This window comes from Ammospiza nelsoni, chromosome 1, assembly GCF_027579445.1.
Source record: "Ammospiza nelsoni isolate bAmmNel1 chromosome 1, bAmmNel1.pri, whole genome shotgun sequence".
In the NCBI taxonomy this organism is placed as follows: Eukaryota; Metazoa; Chordata; class Aves; order Passeriformes; family Passerellidae; genus Ammospiza; species Ammospiza nelsoni.
This window is the reverse complement of record NC_080633.1, coordinates 44359035-44384774: the sequence shown is the minus strand read 5'-3', so window position 1 is coordinate 44384774 and position 25740 is coordinate 44359035. Positions and strand designations below refer to the sequence as shown.

Sequence of the window (25740 nt, the reverse complement as noted above, 5' to 3'; positions counted from 1 at the left end):
AAATAGACACGGTGAAGATAAAAATGGGCACTTTTTTTTCCTTTTGATAAAGCATCCCCGACGAGGCTGAGATGGTGTCAGTGGGAATGGGAAAGTTTGCCGTGACCTCACATTAGCTGGTTTTTAGCAGCAAAACCCTAAAACGCCGTCACTTTTGGCTGTGAGCAGCAAGATTCCCGCCGCCAGCCCCTGCGGCTCTCCCTCTCCGCTTTTCCCAGCCTCCCGGGCTGCTCCAGCAGCGTTCCCGAGCCGGGAGCCGCCGCGGGACGGGACGGGGCGGGAGCGGCCGGGAGAGGGAGGGAGAGAGGCGGCCCGCGGGGCAGCTTCCTCCCGCTCTCCCTTCCTCGTCCGGCGGCCGCAAGGAGCGGACCATGGCCCGCAGCCGCCGCCGGGAGGGCTCCGCGCCGGGCACGGCCCCGCCGCCAGGTGCCCCCGGGGGCAGCGGGCCCTGGACTCGGGGTTAGAGCCTCGCCCTCGGGCGGGCGCGGGGCCATGGGCACGGCGTCGTCCCTGGTGAGCCCGGCGGGCGCCGTCGGGGAGGTGATCGAGGACACGTACGGCGGCGGCGAGGCCTGCGAGATCCCGGTGGAGGTGAAGCCCAAGGCGCGGCTGCTGCGCGGCTCCCTGCGGCGCGTCGGCGGCTCCCGGCCCGGCGGCCTCATCGGGGCCAGCTTCAAGTCCACGGCCTCGGTGCAGGAGCTGGAGTGCGTGGCCGAGTACGAGCGCCTGAGGAAGGAGTACGAGATCTTCCGCGTCAGCAAGAACAACGAGGTGGCCTCCATGGTGAAGAAGGAGGCCAAGCTGGACAGGGAGAACAAGCGGCTGCGCGCCGAGCTGCAGGTAGCGCCCGCTGCCCCGGGGTACTGAGGGCACCGAGCGGCGATGCTGAGGCTGCCAGGGACTCGTCCCGCTTCATGGGGAGAGCCGTGGCAGGGAGGTGACGGGTGCGAGGGAAGGCAAGGTGCTGGGTGTGAAAAACCCTAATCACTTGTTTATAAAATTTTAAAAGTTTAATAGTAATAAAATGGTTATAAAAATAGTAATACAATTAGAGTAATAATAATTTGGACAATTTGATTAGGACAATATGAGACAATAGAGACAAAGAGTTACGGACGTCTGCATACCTTTTTCTGGGCAGCACGAGCCCGAAAAAGGACCCCCGTTAACAAAGGATTAACCCTTAAAAGCAGCAGCCTGTTGAATATTCATACACTTCATACATGATGCATAAATTCCATTCAAATACAGGATTCTGTCTGGTCATCCTCAGCTTCTTCCTCTGAATCTTAACAGCACCTTCGAGGCAGGAAGAAGTTCGTTTCTTCTGATAAGAGGGCAATAAATTCTTTTTCGCTGAAAGATTTAGGTATCTTGTGGCTGCTATTTTGCTGCAAGTCCTTTCTTTAAAAAAAGTATCCTACATAGCATAGTTTCTATTTTAGCGTTTTTTATAACTTAAAACTATATTTAGCACACTACTTAAGAGAATTAATACAGCATTACTTTCTAACACAACACATATAATATTCATTTTAATATTTGCGAAAAGCCAATCATAAAATACACATTTTTCACACTGGGGAAGTGGTGTCCCAGTGCTCTCCTGCCAAGCCATTGGGATGCCGTCACAGTGCGCCTCTGGGGATGGGGACCACGCCGTGCGCCGCTGTGGCGACCTGGGAACGGGCTGAAGTTGTGCCAAGGGAGGCTTAGGCAGGATATTGTAAAAGGTTCCTCACCCAGAGGGTGTTGGACACTGGAATAGACTCCCCAGGGAAGTGGTCATAGCACAAAGCCTGACAGAGTTCAAGAAGTGTTTGGACAATTCTTCTGAGCACAGGGTGTGACTCTTGGGGTGTCCTGTGTAGGGCTGGGAGTTGGACTCGATGGTCCTCGTGGTTCCCTTGCAACTCAGAGTATTCTCTGATTCTGGCTGCCCTACAGTAAGGAAAGATACAGGGTGCTGAGATAATACTGTAGTCAGACCTGAAAAGTAATCTGAAACCTCTTATGGGCAATAAAACTCTGAAAAAAAATGAATTACTAAATGTTTTCAGGCACTTCAGAAAACATACCAGAAAATACTTAGAGAGAAAGAAAGTGCATTAGAAGCTAAATACCAAGCCATGGAGAGAGCTGCTACTTTTGAACATGATCGAGACAAGGTCAAAAGGCAATTCAAGGTATGGTTTGACTTTTCTATTCCTAGGAAAATGACCAAAAAAGATATCACTTGTTCACATTCCCCAAATGAACCCTTCTCCAAAAGCTTTCATGAGACCCTCTCCTTCTTAAAAATACCTTAGAGTGTCATAGCTGTAGATGCCTATTTCCATTAAAATAGTCCTATCAAAAACTCTCTGTAAGACCAAGAGGAAAAAAACATGAAATAACTTCATAAATATTAAAAGGAGAATATGAAGTGATACATCATAAACTAAATTCCTGCGTTGAGTTTGAACACAGGAGTATATTCATATTTGAGAATGACAAGAAAACATGAGCTGCAAACTGTCACATGCTGAATTGTGTTCCATTAGTAAATAATGGAGCTCCACAGAGTTCCATTATAAATGTTATACCTTGAATTGTGAGATGTAACATGTCTAGCTTATTTTTTTTTTAAACTGTGTATTGGTGCATCTCTTTTGGCTGCAAAAATATGATAGTTAGAGACTGTTTGCACTCCCTGCAGAATGACTTGAAGGGCCAGGCAGATGTTTCTGCTTTTCCTTTGCTGCAGATGATACTTTTGCCACCCCAAACAGGTCCTAGTTTTTCACTATTTTCAAGATTCTTCATGTCCTTAATTTTAGTTGTCTGTAGCTACATGTAGTTCATGTTTGTCAGATATATAAAAAGAGGATTGGTTCTGACCTTATTTAAGAAAATGAGACTTGAAGACTACTTCATTTCTTTGAATTTAAAACTAGATTCATGTTTTCTTTCCCACATGATGGTAATAAGTTGCAAACAGGACAGCTGGAGATGTTTGATCAATTTCTGTCGTAGGAAATTGACATTTCTGCAACAACAGAATGTAAATACAAGATTATATGTAATTTTAAATAAAAACATGGGAGCATAAAAGGGAACCTTTGAAAAAATTGTTACATTTAGCAATTTTAGAAGACAATAAAGTTTAAAAAGTAAAAAGACTTATTTTCATTTTTAATGAACATGCTAATGCAGGCTTCTTTCAGAATGGTATGCTAAGGTTTATAATGGTAAGATATAAAAAATAGATAATTTTAAACTGTGGTTTCCTGCTTATTTCATGATGGCTTCAGATTAACATTTTCATGCCTTTGCCTGGTAAATGAATGCAAAAAACTTACTTTTCCAATTGAAAGTAGATAACATGAGCTCAGGAATAGATGCTGATTTTTTTTTTCCTTCCTGCTAATAGATTTTTAGAGAAACTAAAGAAAATGAGATTCAGGACTTACTGAGGGCCAAACGAGAGCTAGAAGCAAAACTCCAGAGACTCCAGGCCCAGGGAATCCAGGTGTTTGATCCTGAAGAGTCTGATTCTGATGATAATTGTACAGATGTTACAGGTGAGCATTTCATCCCCAACATTTTATGTTGGAACATGACTGAAGTCTCCAAATAGTGAAGCAGAAGACATATATTTGTGTTGTTTTGAAAAAAGAAGTTTTATTAATGCAGATGAAAAGCAACTTAAATTAGTTTGAAGGGTAAAAGCAACAAACCTTGCAAACTTGGTTTAGATAGTGGGAACCTCACATTTCTGGTGTTACAAATCAATAAATGAAGACAGAGAACTGTCTAGACACAGTAACTTGAACACTTTTTAAAAGTTGTTCCATTAGCTGTTCTGAGTTTTCTAGTCTTTTCTGAGTTCTCTTATTCTGTATCTGAGAGATGATGCTCCAGCCTATCCAAAAATCACACCAGAAACTCGAGGGAGTCTTAGACACTTTGGATGATGACATATGCCAGTGGCAAGCTGCTGTGTGTTCCAGAACAGCAGTTAGATCTTTAACAAAGAAGAAGTAGGTACAAAACCTTGTATATGCTGTATGAGGAATTTACTAACATGGAAAGGATTCAGATGGGTATGTGAGCAATCTATGTAATAGCAAATATTAGGAAATACCCTCAGCCTTTGGTGTCATGGATTCTTGTTAACTTTAAAAGAAACCATTTAGAACACAAAGGTGCGAGGAAATCTGCTGACAGAAGAAAAAATATGGTCAGTGGTATGTGGCTGGAGTATCTAGGAATGACAATTTACCCTGTGCAGTGACAGTGAAGAGGGTTTTTTTGTTTGTTTTCCAATTCTTAGCTGCTGGGGCGCCATCTGAATACTGGAATGGAGGAGTGTTGGGAAGTGAGCCATCCATGGGCAGTATGATGCAACTTCAGCAGTCTTTCAGAGGGCCTGAATTTGCTCATAGCTCCATAGATGTCGAGGGACCATTTGCAAATATAAACAGAGGTAAGTAATGACAATTCATTTTGCTGGGATTGTAGGTGTCTGTGGGATTTTTTCAACTATGCTTAAATAACTCTGTTCCTTCTTGGATCCTTTTCTGTCCACTCTTGGGCAATTTAACTAAAGGATTATTTGGACTTCTTTCTAAAAGTAAAAGGAAATGTAGCTAAGTTATGTTTAATATATATGATGACTGTGGTATGTGTAGCAGTGATTTTAGCAAACAGCAGTTACCAGTGCTTTGTTGTGAGTGTGTTCCTTATGTTGACAATGGAAGATAATGGCTCCTTCTTTCAATATCTGCTGGTGTTCTCTTTTTCCATTTGTATTCAGATTCTCTACTTCCTGAGTATGAGCGTCACATTTGTGTTAGAATAAATTATACCACTGTTTTGTTCATTGATTTTGCATGGATTTTGAGTCTGCCTAGGAGGCCACTTATGGAAATCTGATTATAAGACCAGGATGTACAGTTGTTACGTAAATCAGTGCTTGATATTTTCTTGTCAATAATTACTGCTTTTGAACTTTGTTTCCCAAGTGGCCTCTTGTAAATCGGCTTCTGATACTCTGGTTTCCTTCACTGTTGTCCTGGCTCTGGAACTCTCCTGGATATAGTTGGCTTTTGGCAGTTTTTACCTTTTTAGTTCAGGCTCTGTCTGATTCAGAAGTCTGTGCCTGCAAAGTGGGAAGGGTGGCTCTTCCCTGTGATGGCTCCAGCTTCATACACTAAGCCTTTCATCACCCTGTGTGGTCCTGAGAAGAGAACCTATTCCTATATTGAAAGAATGACCAACCATAAAATGAAGAGTTTAAGAAAGTTTTAAAACTCATTGCTTCTGTAGGGAATAAACATACAATGCTACAGAAAGCAATGGATTTTTTTTCTCTGGAAGAGGAAGTTCCCACAGTGTTTTGCTGTCATTTATTCACATGGTCTAATTGAAATACACATAGATCTGAAGGACAAAAAAAGTGTTTGGTTATGAGTGAACTTATTACTCTTGCATATTGGTACTTATTTTACAACTATCAGCTTGATTTTGTGGAAACATTTCATCAATCCTTTTTAAAGGAGATATCATTGTGATGATAATATAAATACATTTAACACTTTTATTTTGACACATTGTCAAGTTGTGTGACATTATCAAATGGTATGAGTTCTCAACATTTGTAAAATTTAAATAATTGAGTAAAAAAAATGCTACTATTTTAAATAAAAAGTAGTATTCATGATGTTAGGAGGTGATGACTTAACTGTTATGCAGTGTGATGACAGGAGAAAATGTCTAAGACTTCATTTTGGGTTTTTTTTCCATTGGCAGATGATTGGGATGCTGCTGTTGCCAGTTTATTGCAGGTTACTCCTCTGTTTTCCCACTCTCTGTGGAGTAACACAGTAAGATGTTATATTATCAGTACTGATGAGACTCAGCCAGAAGTGACCATCTTCATTAGAGTGAGTACCCCCAAACCTGTGCTCACTTTTGTGCTGTCTTGTTTCCAATGTGATGCTGGTTCAGAAATTTGTCTAATACTTCTTGAAAGCTTTAGTACGTGTAGTCTGATTCCAGTGAAATCAGTGAAAGTATTGTCAAGGGCTTCAGGGAAACAAAGTGCTTAGATTAAAGAAACTGAGATTTGTTTGGTCGGTCCTTAGTGCTATGCATGGTTAGTAATAAAGCACTGTTGCTCACATTTGCTTTCAGAACTACTCTTCAAAACTTCAGAGAGTCTGTGAAACAATGGGGTACTTCTTTCAAGTCGTTAATTTTTCAACAGAGAATGAAAGGCCTCTTCAGGATGTAAGAAAATGGGAAATAGAAAAAAGTTCATTAGTAATTTTGCTCCTGCATTTAACTTTGCCAAGGTGAGTATTTTCCAGGCTGGTGAAACAAATGGCAGCTTGTAATTTATGCAGAGTGCATAGCTTATTAAAATGTATGGGATGCTTTGCTCAGTATGTTTCCTAAGCTAGTTACTTCAAAGTGATACTCCTTCAAACTTTAGGTTGGCTAGTGCAGACACTTAAAAGAATGTATCAGCTTTGTACCATTTTCTTCTTCTTGTAGCTACAAATTCTCTTAAAATACAGCTTAAACAATATCTTAATAACATACAGAAATGTTTTGCTTTCCAAGAGGAGCTATCTGTTGTGCATGCTGTTATGTCTTAGGAATTCAAGATGGCTGATGTGAATGTACTCAGTGTTTTTCATTTGCTTATCTAGCCTTACACCTGTCCATAGTATTTGGGGTTTATTCTATCACATATTAGTTCCTGGTTTTGGCTGTCTTTGAGACTAATTTAATGGCTCTCCTGTGTGTTACTGTGTGCTGTCTTTTGACAGCTTTTATTTAGTGAAGTCATGATGTTTCATGACAAATAGTGATGGAATGTGGTCTGTTTGTTCAGTGAGTAATTTCTTAACCTTCTAGAAGAAGAAGCATGATTCACTAAAGAAAATACACCAAAGGAGGGATACTTTTGAATTGTGTTAGGAATGTTACTGTTATGTGTTATATGCTGTTGCCAAACAACCCAGTTTTATGTATGTGAAGCAAAAATGTGTAAGAAAAAAATATTCAGGGAAAAAAACCCCAAAACTATTAATTTAGAGAATTTCTCTTAGAAAAACTCCGATGAAAATTGTAGTGCTTGTGTAAAGATGGTAATATTTGAGCACTCTTGTCTGCTATTATCAGCATCCACAAGTAGTATAGTTCCTTCTGTGGAAAAGCAATAGATATCTGTGGATATCATTTACATATATAAATCCAAAGTGCTTTTGAATTTGGAGGTGTCAAATTCTCATTTTTAAATACTATAAATTGAAAGACTGTCACCCAAGACATCAGAAAAATACTAAAGGACTCTTCCTGAAAAGATCAAAGATAGAACAGAACCTTCAGATAACTGGTAGCAAAGCATATATATGATGCTTATTAATTATATGTGAAACCATACTTTTTCCTTGCAAGGCAATTACCTTTCACTTGGCATATTGCTATGACAGGAAAAACAGCTTTAAATTTACCAAACAATAATTGAAAAAATTAATACATGGTTTTGCTGGTTTTGGTACAAGTAGCGTAAATCTCTCTCTCAGCTTTTTCTTGCTTCAGACTTTTTCTCGTATTCTCTGTTGAAATATTTGATTGCTTTTTTGCTATAAATAGATATGACTTTTGAATTAGATTTTGCAGTGAAAACCATCTTTGGAGCTTGTGTTGATTGAACTGTTTACTACAGCAGTGTAATATAGCACAAGAATGCTGATTTCCAATCTAGTTGTTTGTTGGAGGACTGTGAAGAAGCCTTCTTGAGAAATCCAGAAGAAAAGCCCCGGTTAATTTACCACAGAAGGGAGGAAGGCAAAGTCAGTTCAATCTCAGTGCAACAGTTAATTGAGCAAATTTCTTGCATGAACAAAGCAAAGGTATGACATTTAATAATTGCTGTAAACAACACTGCATGCTGATAGTCCCAGATTTTAGAAGAAATTGCATTGCACTTGTTGCTCTGGCTGCTCATTCTGTCAGCAGATTGATGAAGCTGAAATTCATGAATGTTATGAAATTTTCATTAGCAGGGGAGAAAAAAAAGCCACCGCATTTTCACTGAAAAAAAGGGCTATGCTATAAGGTTAGAATTTCTTACCTGTATTTAGGCATTCAAATGGCAAAGTTGTTTATCTGAGGTCCCTCTGTAGCCACTGAAGGGAATGAAGTATACCTCTAGAGAGATTACTGCTGCCTAAAAATCGATCAGTTATGATCTATTTCCCTCTACAGAGACAATGGTTGAGAACAGCTGAAACTAGATGCCCAACTTTTAAAGTCCTTAGGCAAAATGAATCTTACCTAAGGAAGGCAACAGAATGGAATTTAAATGTGTTCCAGAATGTTTTTGTTGGAAGTCCTAAATATTGTTCTCAGTTGGATTCAGAGTTGTGTCATGCTTTTCCCTTTACTTTTTCAGATGATTGACCATGTTGGAGGTATGGAGGAAGGAGCATATGAAATCTATAATTGTGTGGAGAAAATAATTAAACAGGTAAAATACATCATGCATTTTAGCTTTTTATGTCTATGTTGATTTATGATCTTGAATGATGTCAATGTGATTACTATGTGGTACTTAGGTGTGATTCAAAGTATCTCTCTGTTTTATTGTTAATATCTGGCAACCAAGAAAATGTGCAAGTGGAAAATAAAACCCCAAACTGAGCAGTGCTTTTATGGACAGAAGCACTGGACCATGGGAAAGGGTTCTATTTATGGACCTTAATTAGCTTTTAATTTCTCTTTATCCATATCATAGATGCATCCTCTCCTTATTCTTGGGGTGAGTTGTCTCCACTATGAGATATTTTAAATCAATGTCTTGTGCATTCAGAGTTAACTTAGTTTCAATTAATTGCTTATTTATTTATGTTCTTTGCTGCCCTGCAAGGAAATGAACATATTGGTGTTAGTAGAGCCACACTCATACTGAGACTATCAGCATATGTGCTTGCACTACAGTTGCAGTTTTTTCCGTGTAATTTCTTTTTATTTAGGATATATTGGGGTGTGAAATGGCAGACTTAGAAGGCAAGGACCTGGGTAATAAGGAAGACTCTGCTGCTCCTGAAGAAGAAGTTTTTGGTGATGTATTGTGGGATGCACATGATGAACAAGAACAGATGGAAGCTTTTCAGCAGGCCTCTAATTCAACATGTGAGCTGGGATTTGAGAAAGTGAGTACATTATAAAGGTATATGGATGAAGAGAAAGTATTAACTCACTTTCATCCCTTGTTGGGCAAGATGCATTTCTACAGAAGAAGCAGTGTCTGAGAGCATCCTCTAAGGCTATTACTCCTTATGCTGGAAGAAGCCATATGTCTGATATAGATGGCATATTTCTTTTCTGGGAGAGATGCCAGTTGGTGTGTTGTTGAATGACATTGATGAAGAAGTAGTTGTTGTGCCTGCACTGGAGAAAAGCATTAAAACAGTGTGCCAGAAGCAGAGCGTCCTCCTAGACTTTGGTCATCAATAGAAAACACTCTTGAATATCTATTTTTTTTTCTTCTTCTATGTTTTTTATTTCTCTTTTATTTTCCCTGAGGAAATCCAATCTCTTTCTTGACACCTGGAGTTAGGTCTTTAGGAGATGGTTAATGAAAAGATTTCATCTCATCATGCAGCTGTAAAAGAAGAACAAAGGAAACTTTATAGTGGAAAGCTCCTGAATACCTCAGTACTTACTCGTTACAGGAAATAATGTTTTAAAACTTTTCAAGTTGTGAGTATCAGGTATATGTTGGGAAGATATAATGAATGTAGGAAGATAAACATTAAAGTCATCACAGAATATCGTGCAGTAGTTTATTTTGGCAATGTAACATAAGCATGCATTCTCTGTTACTGCGTTTAAATTCTTAATACCCCGATTTTACTAGCACAATATATTCTTTTACTTCCCCACTCCTATATTGGTAATGGTTTGGAGTATTGTACCATCTTTATTACATTCTAGAGCAATAGAATAACACAACATTAAAGAAAAATACCAATGTATATCTAAATGCACCTCTTACTTTGAAGACAAAATATTTCTCCCAAGCAAGTGAAGGATGTTTTGCTTTGGTTTATTTTGTCATCTGCTGCAATATTTTTGGACATTCATATGCTGTAAGAAAGCCTTCTTTTGTATGCCTTTGTATGCTCAAAATAGTCATTCATGGCAGATGCCAGCTTTTTCCTGGCAACCATATCCAGTGCAGTGGAGTAGTTTGGGGAGAGGGCGGGGCAAGGAAGCCTGAGCAAAAACAGAACAGTGTTGCTTTACTGTAATAACACTAATTCCGTTTATTATCACTGAAGATTCCATTTTAAAAAGAGTTTTGAAGAAAGTGTTAGTTAATTCTACACTTTTTTAAAAAAGAGATAATAAATTCTGTGGTTTAAGTGTTTCCTTGCAATATCTGTTTGCACTTGTGTTGTATTGCATTTCGGCAGTTTCTTCTTTACCTTAATAAATTGGTACATGCATTTTGAATCAAAATGGTTTACAATACCAGGCACTATATTTCTTCCTTAAACACTGGATTATTTGTAATGATTGCTTCTTTTTTATAGTATTTTGAACGTCTGAATGACCTAGTAGCAGCACCAGCACCAATTCCACCATTGCTTGTATCAGGAGGACCAGGCTCTGGGAAATCTCTCCTTCTGTCTAAATGGTAGATTAAATTTTTTTTTTTTTTAATATGAATGACGTTTAAGAAAAGAGTTTCCGTTACATTTCAAACATTGTGTCAGTAATAAGAGATAAAATGGGGGCATTTACAAAAGTGCTAACGTTATTGAAGCATCCTGGAAAGATTTGTGATATTTGAGTAGCTAATTTCATCTGGGCTGCCTTTGACAGCTCTCTGATGCCAGCTGCAACACCTTATGATAAGGCATCACTTACATACCTGTCTTTGCACAGCATTACAAAGTGGTTTTGATAGCTCAATTGTGTTTCCCTTCTCTCATACACAAGAAGGGTCTGAAATAAAGAAAGAATCCTCATAATTTATCATAGACCATAGAATTTTATTGTCACTTGTGTGCTATGACAAAATTTTCTGATAAATTGATGGTGTCATTGCTTTTTGAAAGTTTAGTGGCACATGACTGTTCAGTGCCAGGAAGGGCACTTGCTAATTGCTATCAGTAATGATGAGAGTAAAAATGGAATCTGACATTAGAAGTTCAGTTGTAGCTCAGGAAATGTCTATCCTGTTTTGTAAGATAAACATGGAACACATGTAGCTAAGCTACTCTTTGGCAAAACTGATGCATTTTTTTGAGATCTATTTGCAAAATTGCAGTCTGTTGAGTCTACTTTTTTTTCTTCTCTTCTTTCATTAGGATTCAATTACAGCAGAAGCATTCTCCAAACACTCTAATTCTTTACCACTTTGTTGGGAGGCCCATGTCTACCAGTTCAGAGTCTGCATTGATAATTAAGCGCCTTACTCTGAAGGTAATGCTGTATTACATGCCCTGCATTGCATCTTTCTCTGTGTGTGTGTGTGCAAAAATAACATTTTCTACAAATTTTTCAGCAGTGAAACGTAATACAGTTGTAGTAGAAAAATATTCAGGTTCAGATTGGTCAGGGCTCTGGACAACCTGTTCTGGGTGAAGATGCAATGCCCCTGCATTTGACTAGGTGGCCTTTTAAAGCTCCTTCCAATCCAAACTCTTCTGTGAGTCTATGAAATGTAAGGCATTATAGGATGAGGGGAATCTGATCCTATACACTTAATGTAGTTCAACTAAATAGCATCTCTGTGATATTCATAATAGATCAGCATTAGCAGTTATGTTTCCAGTGACCTATAAAACCATATAATTGTACTCCTTCCAAAATTCCCTGCCATCTGGCCCATGAGAGAGGCAGGTGGTACATCTTGTGTCTATGTGCTTAGAAACCCAAGGCTGTGCTGGCCACTTGGTACCATCTTGTTCCTAGACTAGGCTCACTCCTATATTAATTTATTTTTAATTGTGTGCTAAATACATGGGGAATAAGGATCATTTTTGTGCTAGGGTCTGAACTTGCTTTTTCCATCACAAGAGTAGCACTAAGGGCCTTACAGCAGTAAAACCTGTAGAAAAATGAATTCAATTTTGCTATCCATGTAGTTTTCTCAACTATCTTAGATGTGTGCCTGTTTAATCTGTGCAACTTAAAGTCCTTTAAGTCTTTATATTTCTTGTCTGTTGTGTAAAGGTTATCTCTCTAGAATTTACACACTGGGTTCAAGAAATATTCTCTGTTCTGCATAGGCCAGCTTTCTGCCTATACTAGAAAGAAAGAACTCTGTGTGAACTTGACTAGAAAAATTGCCCCCCACATCCCATGGAGTTTTTTTGGGGTAGAGGGTGAGGTAGGGGGGTAGAACGGCTTTTTCTTTTGTCCCTTTTGTGTCTAAAGGACTTCTTTCAACTATCCTAGCTGATTTTTAAGATAGAATTTCATGTCATGTTTATAATTCTGCAGCTTATGCAACACTCTTGGTTAGTATCACCTCTGACTTTCGATCCAGCTAAACTTCTGGAAGAGTTTCCCCGTTGGCTGGAAAAGCTTTCTGCACGCCATCAAGGCAGCATTATTATCATTATTGACTCTATTGACCAAATACAGGTATGTTTTCAAAATCTTTGCCATTTGGCAGTCTAACAGGAATCTTGACTATTGTAATAGGTTCAGTCATAGCTGTGTAACAAAAATATTAGTGTTTGCTTTGCTCTGAAGAAAACATATAAAAAATAGTTTCGTAAAGAGTGCAGTTGAGTTATTTTTGTAGATAAACTTTTTTAGGATTGTTTTGGTATTTTTCTTCTAAATTTTATCTTAACCCCTTAATTTTTGAGCAGTTTGCTTACATTACTTTTCCAAAGATCCTGTGAGCTGACTTACTGGGCATGTATATAGCCTGGTTTTATGGGGTGACCATTTCAACAATAGTATTCTATCTGCTTTATTTAGTGTAGAGTTGTGCTGATGCATATAAGTGGGTCATTTAGTACTGCCTAGAGGACCAGTTCATGAAAGATTTTAAAGGACTGGAGAATTTAAGACTCCTTTCATTGGGTTGCACAGTTGATGAGACATAGCAACTTCTTGCATTGTTTTGAACAACCTCTGTGTTAAGAAATGAAATTTTGTTTTTAAGCAAGCTGAGAAGCACATGAAGTGGTTGATAGATCCACTGCCAGTGAATGTGAGAGTGATTGTATCAGTGAATGTAGAAACCTGTCCACAGGCTTGGAGGTATGTTATATTTCTGTGATGTGACAAAGTATCCTGGCTTAGAATTATTATTTTAAATTGCAGTTACTCATTGAAGAGCAGACAGATTTGTCAAGATGTGGAGATTTAACAGGATAAGATTTTGCAACCTATGAGGAAAATGAAAGCTTCTCTATTTCAGCTGCAATGACAGATTTTAGATGCTGGAAAACCAGATTTTTGTTTTACTGTGATGGATCTACCCACATGACTGTATGAAAGATGATATTAAATGCAGTCAGATGCACATCAAGAACTGCAGTACCATGATGTAGATTCAGGATAAGGCTAAAAGTGGAAATTTTACTTCAGATAAATAGAATTTCATAGTAGGAGGGAATAGCTTCAATTACTGCTTTGATATAAATCTTTAAAAAGCCCTGGAACTCTGATGTCTTTTTTTTTACTCTTTTGTGCTATTTAATAAGGTTCAAATATGACTTTTTTCTCTCTTACCAAAGGTTATGGCCCACTCTTCATCTTGATCCACTGAATTCCAAAGATGTTAAATCTCTCATTAGTGCAGAATGTAACTCTGCAAATGTTAAATTGACTAAAGAGCAGGTATGTCTATTGTTTTTCTGAAATACTTTACTCTGGTATAACTTTTAATGAAAGCATGGAAAGATTGAATTAGCCCACCTGCCAGAGTAAAGAATTATATTTAGCTAACTAAATATGATTGCTCAAGATAGCATGAAGTTTGAGTATTTTTACTCCATGGCTCTCAGCCCTGAAACACAGAAGGAACAACATAAATTTTTAACAGAAAAACTGTGCAGTTGCACATACTGCTGTAAATGTGATGCTTTATTTTAGAATACCAGAAGGTTTAATTATGTTTTAATTAATTTTTTTTGCATAATACTGTAACAGTCACCAACAGATTGGGAAAAACAGTATTTCACCTTTGTCCTTGAGACTGATTCTTTAAGGTAACCTTCATGTTCAGATACAATGTTAGACCCTAACTCTGCATCTTAAATTCAAATGGGAATTTTCACTTATATGCTCCTATAGCTGGAAATGCGTGCAGTATTTTGTGTACTACTTACCATATTATAGTCTTCAGATGTTGCACATAAAATAATATCTAGGATTTTTGTTTTCTTCTCAATGATTTATTTGTATGGTTAGTTTCATCTCAGTTCACAGATGATTATTTAAAATGTTGTAGGAGAAGAAGCTTGAGAGACATTGTCGTTCTGCCACAACTTGCAATGCTTTGTATGTCACTCTCTTGGGCAAAACCATTGCTTGGTAAGTTGAGGTGTTTTGGAAATTACTATGGTCACCACTAGATCAGAAGACTTCAAGTAGGTCAGCCTTTTGAAATACTTTCATTTAACACAGAATGAATCTTGTTAGGAAAAATGATGGAGAAGTTTTGCCCTCCACTGACTCTGAATGCAACAGGAACAGAAATCGGAGTTTACAGTCACCAGTTTGATACTAAGTGAATCCAAGCAGTTGTATCTATTTGTTTCCAGCTCTTCTATTTTTATTTAATTTTAATTTGTTTAATTTCTCCTTTATGGGTGTGTCAGTTGCTTCAGTGGTTTTTAAAGGTATTTGAAGAATGTTGGTATTGTGTTGTTAAACAGTTAAATTCAGGTGGTTGTATTTTCTGATGTACCACAGAGTTTCCCCCACAGATTTTTAAGGCTACAAGGAAGTTCAACAACTGTTTAGTTTAACTTCCTGCATATGGTCCTTAGCCTTGTAATTTCTGCTGTGGAGAAAATTAATCTTCCCTGTTGTGCAAGAGAATACCCAATAAGTGCATTGGCTTCTTATTAACCTAGACTTCATCTTGTTGAGAAAGATGCATTTTTAGTTAAGAGACTCCCAGAAGATGATACACTAATTGGTAATTTACTCCAGGTGACTGATTTCATTATTTTTGTTCATGTTTTATGTTCTAGAAGACTTAATTGCTCCTGAAAATGTGCTTTGTAAATGCATTAAATGAAATAGCAGCATGTGGTTTTATCTTTATCCATCCTGATGTTCCTGCTTGTACTCCTGCTGGAGAAATGAACACTGCAGCCTAGGTTTTTTAATAAAACTGTTGCAGCTATTTAGAAAAATCAGACAATATGACAGAAATCAGAAATTGGCTTGGAAGAACTTACCTCTTCTTTGTTGAAATCTCACCAGGTGCTTTGCAGCTTTTGAACCCAGTAGAAATCCAGAGAATATTTGAGATACAACTCTTTTGTAGTTTCAAATCAATCTTACTCAGCCAAATATAATGTGCTAAACCTAACCCTTTTTGTCCTTCTGTTCAGTGTTGGAAATACAGGAAACATTGATGAGATTCTTCAGCAGTGTTGCCAGTGTCAAGACACAGTGTCACTGTACAGGCTTGTTCTGAGATCGATTCGGGAATCATTGCAGAGTGATAAAGAGAAAGATCTTTTGAGAGAGGTAAGCAAAGAATGCATCACTGTTTCTACAGGTAATAAATACTCTTCCCTCTAAAGAGTTTTCCTTAACTTAAAAGTAAATACAAATTTATATTAGTTCATATGTATGATTCAGGGACTATTGTGTATTATTAGTATACAAGGGACAATTTAATTAGTGTAATTACATCTGTTGGATAATTATAGAATGTATGACTGCTTTGTGTTAAATAACAACTGAGCTGTTGTCTCACAGAATAAAGCAGAGCTTTTTCCCTATGATGTGATACAGAATTAGCACTTCCTTGCTGATCACTACCATCATCTAGTGATTAATTACATTGAGCATAGTAAATGCAATCAAAACATGGTGTCTTATGAATGCAGGCATTGCTTATTACATTTCTGACTCCTCTTCCTACCTTTGCAGAATTTCCCTCTTGTGCAAAACATTTTTTAATTAGTACACAATACTCTTTACTTGCTACTTCTTTGGTTCTGGCTGCATGAAGACCCTCAGCATATTTGACTTAGATGAAAGTTCCTCATGATAATGGAGTTACTCTCTCCCAGTGTTTTAGAGGAAATCTGAGGGGCCATTTGTTGATCTCAGAGTGTCCCATTTGGTGCTTTATCTATTAGAATATTAAACCATTTACACTGAGGTTTCTTCTTTGAGAAGGTGAAAAGGGCTTCTATAGGCAGGGTTTTTTCCTCTGGCTATAAAATAATCACAGTGATAAACAGCATTTTTCTTGAGATTTCAGTGTAACTAAGCTCTCCGGGAAATATTGCTAACTGTGTGAAATCTTGTTTTCTGCTTCATGCAGATCCTGTGTGTCATTGGTGTCAGCCACAATGGGGTGAGTGAGTCAGAGCTGATGGAGCTTTATCCTGAGCTGACTTCTGCAGTGCTGGCCTCACTCCTTCATAGCCTGCACAAAATGTGTCTGCTGACATATGGCTGTGGTTTGCTGAAATTCCAGCACCTCCAGGTAAAGTTTGTAATTCTAAACATGTGCAAGGGAAACTCCAGCTCCTGGATCCAACCCCTGTTTTTTTAGATAAGTTCTGTTGTTAGCTACCTAGACCTTGAAATGCATGTTTGCTCATTCATTCTCCTTAGATTTAGAAACACCTTGAAAACTACCAGAACTGTGATAAACCAGTATTGCTGAAAATCTGACCTTTCAGACATTCATAAATTTCTAATCTATTAATTTTTAACTCCATGTATCCTAGAAAACATTGGCTTCCCAAAAAAACAAGAAGAGTAGAAAAGAATATTGCTTGAATAACCAGAGCTGTGGTCTAATGTAAGACAATTTGTTTGTAGTGCCTTTGTCATTAGAAGATTTTCAGTTCTACAACATGAGATGTGTTTCATCACCCTGTGTATCATCACCACTTAAACAAATTAAATGCATTCTCTTTTTTTAAATTATCCTCTCTTTCAGGCTTGGGAGATGGTAAAACTAGAGTATATGGAAGCAGGTGAAAATGTTATTTCTGCCTATAGACAAAAACTAGTGGAATATTTCACCATGCAGTTGAGGTAGGTCAGAATTCTTCAAGAAGTGCTAAATTGCAGATTTCATGCCTCATAGATATTTTGGTTTCTTCATATACTTTCTTTGAGTTTAGTAAATTATTATCGCAAAATAACTATGCAAAATTGTCAGCTTAAAAGTTTACTTATTGATATGTTTTCTTTTTAGTCTTGGAAAAGAATGAGGTCTGTGAAGGGGAATGGGCATACGATAAAGTGGTCATGTGGAAATATAGGGCATGAATTTATATCGTATCAGTTATTTTGTGGTCTCCAACCCCCCATGGATTTTTGTGGTCTCCAACCCCTATGGATTTCCCAGTAAATGCTAGGAAATTTGAGTTTGATTGGGACTTGAAGCAGAAAACCACTTGTGTTCAGCAAGCAATTACACATAGATAAGAGGAGATCTGGTAGGACAGATGAACATCTACAAGTTCATATCCAGCTTGAAAACTGATTTGCATTTACATCCCAAGTTAGTGTCCCAGCTGTGGGCTGCTGTTTATTGCTCCTCCAAGCATCTGCTGTTGGGTAGGAGGAAGCCAAGAGGGCCACAGTGTGCCAGACAAAGGAGGCACAAAGGGACAATGGGTTGCTGCAGGGCTGCAGTCCTCCTGGCAGGCGTAGATTAGCCCATATGGGATGGAGAGGCAGCTTCCTGTGGAGTGCCTGGGGGTTCCAGTGCCTTCTGAGGTGAAATTAAAATGAACATATAACAAAATGGAGTACATAGGCCTTACAGTAATCTGTCCAGACATTCAGGTGTGGAAATTGTATGCTTGCCTGGTTTTCACAGCAAAAAGATGCTAGGTCTGTCAGAGTTTTAATTTACATTTGTTTTTCTCTCAATAGTCAAGACCGAGTGACTTGGAGAAGTGCAGATGAACTTCCCTGGCTCTTCCAACAGCAGGGTGATAAGCAAAAGCTACACAAGTGTCTTTTGAATCTCTTTGTGTCCCAGAACCTTTACAAAAGGTACAAAGGTAGAAATTGCTTTGGCCATTATAAACATTTCATAGTAATTTTTTGTCAATATAAATCAGAAAGCGACAGATTCAAATACTTAAACAGTGGAGGCTGAAATGCTAATGATGTTTCCGTATAAATAATGTATTTTTTTCTATTCTGCTACACCCTGGGGGGTGGTAAAGGAATAAATATTGCTGTTGAATAGCATTAGTCTCCATGGACTGTCTCTGTAGATGCTGTAGCATAACAACATTTGTGCATGTAGGCCTTTTATTCCTAAGCTAGCATCAGTCTGAATAGAGAGGTATCAGAGATAAGATTCTTTTCCTTGTTAAAACAGGGGACATTTTGCAGAATTGCTGAGTTACTGGCAGCTGGTTGGGAAAGATAAGAGCTCTATGGCAGCTGAGTATTTTGACTCTCTGAAAGAATATGAAAAAAGCAGTGAGGGAGAGGAAAGTATGATCTGCCTGGCTGATCTTTATGAGACACTGGGACGGTTTCTTAAGGACCTAGGTCTTCTCGGTCAGGTAAGTACATTTAGAGATTGTTGTAACAGCAAAAAGGCAAATGAAGCAGAGCTTAGTGTGTGCTTTCTGTGGCAGTGGTTAAGTTATTGGAGCATAGAGGATGCTGCCTGCTGCCCTCACGCTCTGGACTTGGCTGTTCCAGGCTGTAGCTCCTCTGCAGCGCTCTCTGGAGATTCGGGAGACGGCGCTGGATCCAGACCACCCCAGGGTGGCACAGTCACTCCACCAGCTGGCAGGGGTGTACGTTCAGTGGAAGAAGTTTGGAAATGCTGAACAGCTCTATAAGCAGGCACTGGAAATCTCTGAGAACGCCTATGGAGCTGAACACCCTTGGGTGGCCCGTGAGCTTGATGCACTTGCAACGTTGTACCAAAAGCAGAACAAGTAAGCTTAATTGCACTGCTGGTTTTGTTTTATATGGAGCTAGTACAAAAAAAAATTACCAGCAAAAGTTTTTTTCCTGAAGCTAGAATTTTTCTTTGTTTTTTTTTTCCAGTTTCATATGTTTAAATGCAACCATGAGCATCCCCTCTCTATTCTTGTAGCAGTTCACATAGGAGGGGCCAACTTTTGTGCTTAGTTTAACAAAAACCTTGCAGAGATAAAGGAGAAGTATTGTCTGTCCCTAATAATTTTGTAAATTTTATATTTGAAAATAAGTGTGATTATTCTCAAGAATCTTAAATTTTCAAATCTGTACACTTAAGTACCTTAGAATCTTTCCAGGATGCTTATTGATACCACATTTGACATTCTTCTCACACTCCAAATAACTACTTTCAGATATGAACAAGCTGAGCAACTGAGGAAAAAGTCCTTCAAAATACGCCAGAAAGCAGCAAGGCAGAAAGGCAATCTGGTAAGGCAGTACTTGATATTTAAGAAGAGGTACAGGGCATGTTGCTAAACAGATGATAAATTCTGTTCACAGAGCTGATAATGCTCCAGGGCTTTTGATAATTGTGGGCATAGCTAGTGAAGTATCTTAGCAGCAGCTTTGGTAACTTTCAAGAGTCCTTTCAACTCTGCTAGAGGTGGAGATGTATCAGTACAGCTGGAATGGATTGGAAGTGGAAAAGAAAGAAATGGATATATACATTTCAGAGGCGCAGAATTACAGCCAATACAATTGTGTGTCAAAGTCACAATGGAAAAAGGTGATCTCCAGAATAGTTGAGGCATTTATCCTACTAGTGAATGCAGTGCTTACTGCAATGGAAAATCCGGGTAAATATATTAGGTGACATACACAGTTTTCCCCTGTTTTCTTCTCCTGTGTTGTTTTTCAGCTACAGGGTTTCTCTTGTCATTTTTGAGCTAAGAGTTTATCATGTAATGCCTGTATGTAAGAGTCCAGCTAATAACTCCAGAGCTCAAGTTGTGGCTCTAATGAAAGTAGTAAAAACCCATAATCATGTTGCTGTTTCCACAGTGATTAAATAAGAATGAATTTGGTTCATGAATATTTGGTCTATTTCTGTAATGAGTTCTTCTGCAAAAATATTTTAATCAAAACTGCAAAGACCAAAAATAAGCAGAGTGTGTAAAAATGATGCACTTTTTACTTTGATTTATTTTGTTTGTAAACATTAGCTTGTTTGCCCATTTTACACAGATTGATGTGAAGCCTTGAGTAATATTTTATATGCATTTGTATGTGTTTAGGATTGAAGGCTAAATTGATTTTAAGTTTCGAGGTTCTAAACCTAAGAATTCAATCTGAATTCATTATTTGAACTGTGGAGTTTAAGCAAATTAGCATGTCTGATACAGGGAGAGAGGTGTGACTGCACAGTAACTTGTATTGCTTGGAAATTTTCACCAAAATTTCACATTTTTGGTGCAATTTGCTGATAGATTGTAAGTAAGCGTTTGCCATATAGCTCAAAAATAGAACTTAAGGAGGATTATTGTGCTACTTTGGCATCAAACTAAGTCTTTTGGTTTTCTGTCTTTAGTGTTAAACTTTAAAAGTACCGGTGACTGGCTTACATCTCCTTCTTTTTGCTGTAGTGTGGCTTTGCTCTCCTTCGTCAAAGAGCCCTGCAGCTGGAAGAGCTCACGTCAGGCAAGGATACATCAGACAATGCTCGAACCCTGAATGAGCTTGGAGTCCTCTACTACCTGCAGAATAATCTTGAGTGAGTTGTACTGATTGTGACACATCCACTGAGTGATCTCATGTCTGAATGAGGCAGAACATGGAGATCTAACTCTAAATGCAGACACATGATCAACTACTTGTCCCTTATTCATTCTGCTGGGTTTTGTTCACTGTGAAATTCACTCCTATTTTCTGTTTGGTGCTGTTGACATGTAGGTGTTTACCATGTCAGCGCACTTCCTGCATTCAGAATTGATGTTCCACAGTTAATTAGCCTTTGTTGCAAATTCCAGTTCTCTCTCAAACTTCTGCCTTCTCTGCTCAGCTTCACTATTTTATGACTCTCCTTTACAGTGTTCATCTTTGAACAGCAGGATTGTTGTTTTTCTATGACAGTATTACAAGAAGTCATGACCTAAATATTCATTGTGGCTGTAATCCTTCAGCTTTTACCCTGACATCCTGCTAAAAACCAGAAAGGGCCAGAAAAGCACAAAGGTGTTCTAAAGGCAGACAGAGATAAACAGGGGTGTTGAAGAAGGGGAATAAAAGGTGCAAGATGGTTCTGATTGTATATTTAACCACTCTTCACATCAACTTCTTTAGCTGACAGAGGAATCTAAGCTATGTGTTATGAAGGAATTGTAAAGTGACCTAAATCCCACTCTACTGAACTGAGTCTTTTCAGAGAATAAAAATGCCCAGCAAAAAAGCAAAAAGCATAGAGTGAGTTCTGGAAGTATTTTTACTTCCAGTTCTTCCGTACCTGATGTTTAATGCACCTGTAGCTTTTGGATAATTACAGAAGTATATAGTTATTTGGGATCTGCATACAGAATCATGATCTCTGCAGAGAAGGAATTGGTTTTTAACAGTTGTTAGACATGTGGGGTTTTCATCAGCTTACCCTCATGAAATGACTGATTATAGAGGAGCAATATTTTATCTAATCTCGTACAATATTGTTCAATATTCCATGTTATTCATATGTAGTTCCTGTTAAATGCAACCTACTTCAAGAGTAGCTGTATCTCCACTATTTCAAAGGTGAGAAAAGGTATAAACTTTGTTCTAGTGGAGGTTTAAGGAACTTTTTAAAATGGATATTCCTGCTCTGAACCAGCAAGTCCAAGACTTCATGCTGTTAAAATGAAATCAGCGGCAGAAGGATATATCACTTAATGAATAATTATTTGTCACAGATGATCTTCCAGCCCTTGCACCTTTTGACACTTTTCTAAGAGCTCCAGAATTGAACCTACAGTTCTGTGTATAAATGGTCTTTTTTTTGCTAACATAAAATGGATTTTTCTGATTTATTAAGCTGACCTCTTGAGAATAGCATGGCAGGGTTTGTGTGGATGTCATGATGAGGAGCTGCCTAGTAATAATGGATGCTATCAGTCTTATGGGGGGATCACCTGTAGTTTTGATAGAGGAGCTGCTGTAAAGCTGAAATGAAATAGTGGCACCCTACTGTAGTGAGATAAAATGTGCTCTTTGCTTCAGTGGTGACATTACACAGAGTCTTTTCTACTTTGTCAGTTCTGAACAAATTCTACTGTAAGTTTCCAAGGCTGAGTTTGTTGTTTCAAACAGGCACTTCAGCCTGTACAGATGTTACCAGCTTTAAAATATTGATGAGCAAATCTGTTGTGTAGGACAGCAGAGCTTTTCCTGAAGCGCTCCTTGGAAATGCGGGAGCGAGTGCTGGGATCTGACCACCCAGACTGTGCACAGTCTCTGAACAACCTGGCAGCCCTGTACAACGAGAAGAAGCACTATGACAAGGCTGAGGAGCTCTATGAGAAAGCTTTGGACATCAGGAGGAGAGCCTTAGCTCCAGACCATCCCTCCTTGGCTTACACTGTGAAACACCTGGCAGTGCTGTACAAAAAGATGGTGAGCACACACCTGTTATCTCTTCTGACCACCTAAATTAACTGTAATGTCTTTGTCTTAATGGAAAAAATCATGTTTTTCTTTTAACACAATGGCCTTGAACTTTACAGTCAGTTTAAGGGCAACTTTTAGAATTATGAGGGAGATAGCAGTTCACAAATAAACTGCCTGGCTGAGCCACCTTCAACTTCTGTTGGCTCAGTGAAAGATGAGCATTACTCCTGTGAAAAAAGCACTCTGTGGAGTAAAATTACCAAAAGTATAAACTTCTGCATTTTCTAATTTCAAAATGTGTCATGAATATTTGTGTTTGTATGTGGTTGTTGCAACCATTAGTTTAATAGTGATATAGTGTTTCCAACAGTTCAAGCAAGATGAATTTCTGTGGGTTATAAGAATTTTATGTATTTTATGTTTTCACATTTTACTGTTCTTCCAAGAGAAAAAAGACCCTGATAACCTCTTAGATCAAATTTGCTCATGTTTTTGCTAAATAATTCTTACCCGCTATTATCTGCATCAAATGGTTTTGGGTCACGTTATTTTCTGCTCACTTCACCTTCTAATTTTCATTCTGCTGGAAGCTGCAAAACCACTCAGTATTTGCATCAAAAACCTCTTTGCTAGTTTGAAGGAGCACAAATTAAAAGTACAACTGAAAATTCTTTTTACAGCCTTCTCAATGAGACACTTGTGGGCAAAAAATAAATTAAGAAAGGAAGAAATAGACCTAGCTGAGAAACACATTAACTGAGAGTTTAATATGCCCAGTATTTTGGAAAATTAGGTTCTAATAAATAGTCATGATAAATAATTTATGCAGAATATACATATTATTTAGCAAAGTTATCTCCTTATTCTAGAAACAATTCAGTCTTCTCCAAGGCTTTTGTTTAAAATAGGTTTTGCTGTTACCATCTTGATATCAGAGAAATTAATCATTTTTTTCATGTTATTTCTAGGGAAAGCTTGACAAGGCTGTTCCTCTGTATGAGCTAGCAGTAGAAATTCGACAGAAGTCATTTGGCCCAAAACACCCGAGTGTAGCAACTGCTCTGGTGAACCTGGCTGTCCTTTACTGTCAGATGGTAAGGTTTTCATGCCCAACATTTATTTTTCCTGTCTTAGGCTTTTTTGACTTGTACCTAAATGAAACTAAAAAAACTTGATCGTATTGAAAAGGGAAATTCCTTATAATATTTGCAAATTCTTGGGTTCCTTTTTAAATGTTGAAAGCATATTTGGCAAGAAAAATGCATGCAGGGAAAAAATAATTGCTGTGAATGGTAGGCATGATACTGTACCTAGGATGCATTGATACTATGTTGGCAAGAAAAAGCCTATGTATTACACATCTATATCAAAGAAATACACACCTGTAACAAAGAAACTTTCTGCTACCCAAAGAAAAAGCAGATTGAAGCTTTGCCTCTCTATGAACGCGCACTAAAGATTTATGAAGACAGCTTTGGCCAAATGCATCCTCGCGTGGGGGAAACACTGAAAAACTTAGCTGTGCTAAGGTAAGATAATATGCTTCAACCCTATAAATGCAAATTACTGCATGAAACAAAACATCTGGGCTTTTCTAGGAAAGTATAGTTTAAGTACACTATGTTGATAGTATGGTGTATATTTCAATTTAAATGAATTGAGAGAGTTGTTTTATTTGCTTGTTTCAACTTTGTTTTGCTCTTTTCCAAAGCTATGAAAGGGGAGACTTTGAGAAGGCAGCTGAACTTTACAAGAGAGCTATGGAAATCAAAGAAGCAGAGACTTTGTTGATAGGTGGAAAAGCAGCTTCTCGACACTCATCAAGTGGAGACACATTCAGCTTAAAAAGTGCATTATCACCAAATGCTTTGCTGGAACATGGACAAAGGTGATACAAACCTGCTCCAAGAAGAGGCAGTGTCTATGGATATTTTCAAGTAGACAGAAAATTACTAAGATAAATCCATTTTTCCAAGGATTTGGTACTGTTTTGGGACTGACACCCATCTTCATGAATTCTGCCTTAACTTTGCAGACTGTAAGGTACAAAGTGAGCTGCTTTCATTGTTCATAGGCACACACATTAGTTACTAGCTCAAGTTGTAGCTAATACCAAAACCATGGACCTGATGCCTTCTAGCCCAAGTGCCAGGACTATAACAAATTAAGCTGAACCACTTGTATAAACTCTAAGAGACATTTCTTACTTCTGTGTTGTAACAGCATGGCTTAGAGAATTTGTGTATTTTTGTATCATCAGTCCTTCCTGCCTTTTTACAAGTCTTTAAAGTTGTTTCTGAAGAAATGGTAATTTTGAAAAAAATTTGAAAATACTGTTTAACCTCAAGTTTTACCTGCAGGGTTATTTCAGTTTAAGTAAACTTTCATTCAAGGAAGTTGTGCAAAATGAAGTGGTTTCCTTGGGAAACTAGGATATCTAAATATATCATCATCATCTACAGTTAAAGCTGTTGAAGGATTCCACTCTGTTCAATAAAAATGCTTCCAGTGAGGAATCAGAATGAATATGATTATGGCCAGATTTCCTGTTCTTAAACCTTTAGCAATACATCTACTGTTTAGTCCTACTGAATCCCTTAAAATACAAGAATGTTTTTACTAGCTGGGAAAACCTAGTGATGCAAAGTAGATTGCCATCAGATAAAGAAATATTAATCAAATCTACTTGCTTGTTGTATTTCTTAATACCCAAGTCATTGGAAGAATCAGTCTGAGTTCTATTCTCATTCAGTTCATAAATGTATGCATCAATTTAAACACATACTAAAAAAATACTTTTTTATAAAATAAGAAATGTAAGTGGAAAATTATTTGAAACCCTACTATAATACTTCAGAGGCAACTAATGTTAACTTGATCCAGTTTCAAAAATGCAAATGGCCTTCACTTCAAAGGAATACTTGCCTTCCAAGTGTTTTTTCTCTCTTATAGTAGAATTAAATATTACTCATTTCA

General features: G+C 38.0%; 1 protein-coding gene across 1 annotated transcript; it reads left to right on the top strand.

Moving 5' to 3' along the window:
• Positions 1-370: 370 nt before the first annotated feature.
• Positions 371-25445, top strand: NPHP3 (nephrocystin 3). Its single transcript, XM_059483855.1, has 27 exons — positions 371-840; positions 2061-2186; positions 3413-3563; positions 4316-4468; positions 5794-5927; positions 6178-6338; positions 7760-7907; positions 8450-8524; positions 9030-9209; positions 10596-10699; positions 11376-11490; positions 12514-12657; positions 13190-13287; positions 13767-13869; positions 14483-14565; positions 15597-15735; positions 16544-16708; positions 17171-17268; positions 18118-18240; positions 18575-18764; positions 18907-19148; positions 19548-19623; positions 20778-20905; positions 22530-22770; positions 23733-23858; positions 24178-24293; positions 24476-25445. Exons 1-27 carry the CDS (start codon positions 493-495, stop codon positions 24654-24656), a joined length of 3948 nt encoding a protein of 1315 aa, XP_059339838.1. The 5' UTR covers positions 371-492; the 3' UTR covers positions 24657-25445.
• The last annotated feature ends 295 nt before the right edge of the window (positions 25446-25740 follow it).

Bases quoted from the DNA above. Each gene is read 5' to 3' on its own strand.
- NPHP3 (XM_059483855.1), top strand. From the start codon at position 493: ATGGGCACGGCGTCGTCCCTGGTGAGCCCGGCGGGCGCCGTCGGGGAG. The intron at 3,564-4,315 runs GTGAGCATTTCA...TCCAATTCTTAG, and splicing joins TAATTGTACAGATGTTACAG to CTGCTGGGGCGCCATCTGAA. The intron at 14,566-15,596 runs GTAAGTTGAGGT...CCTTCTGTTCAG, and splicing joins TTGGGCAAAACCATTGCTTG to TGTTGGAAATACAGGAAACA.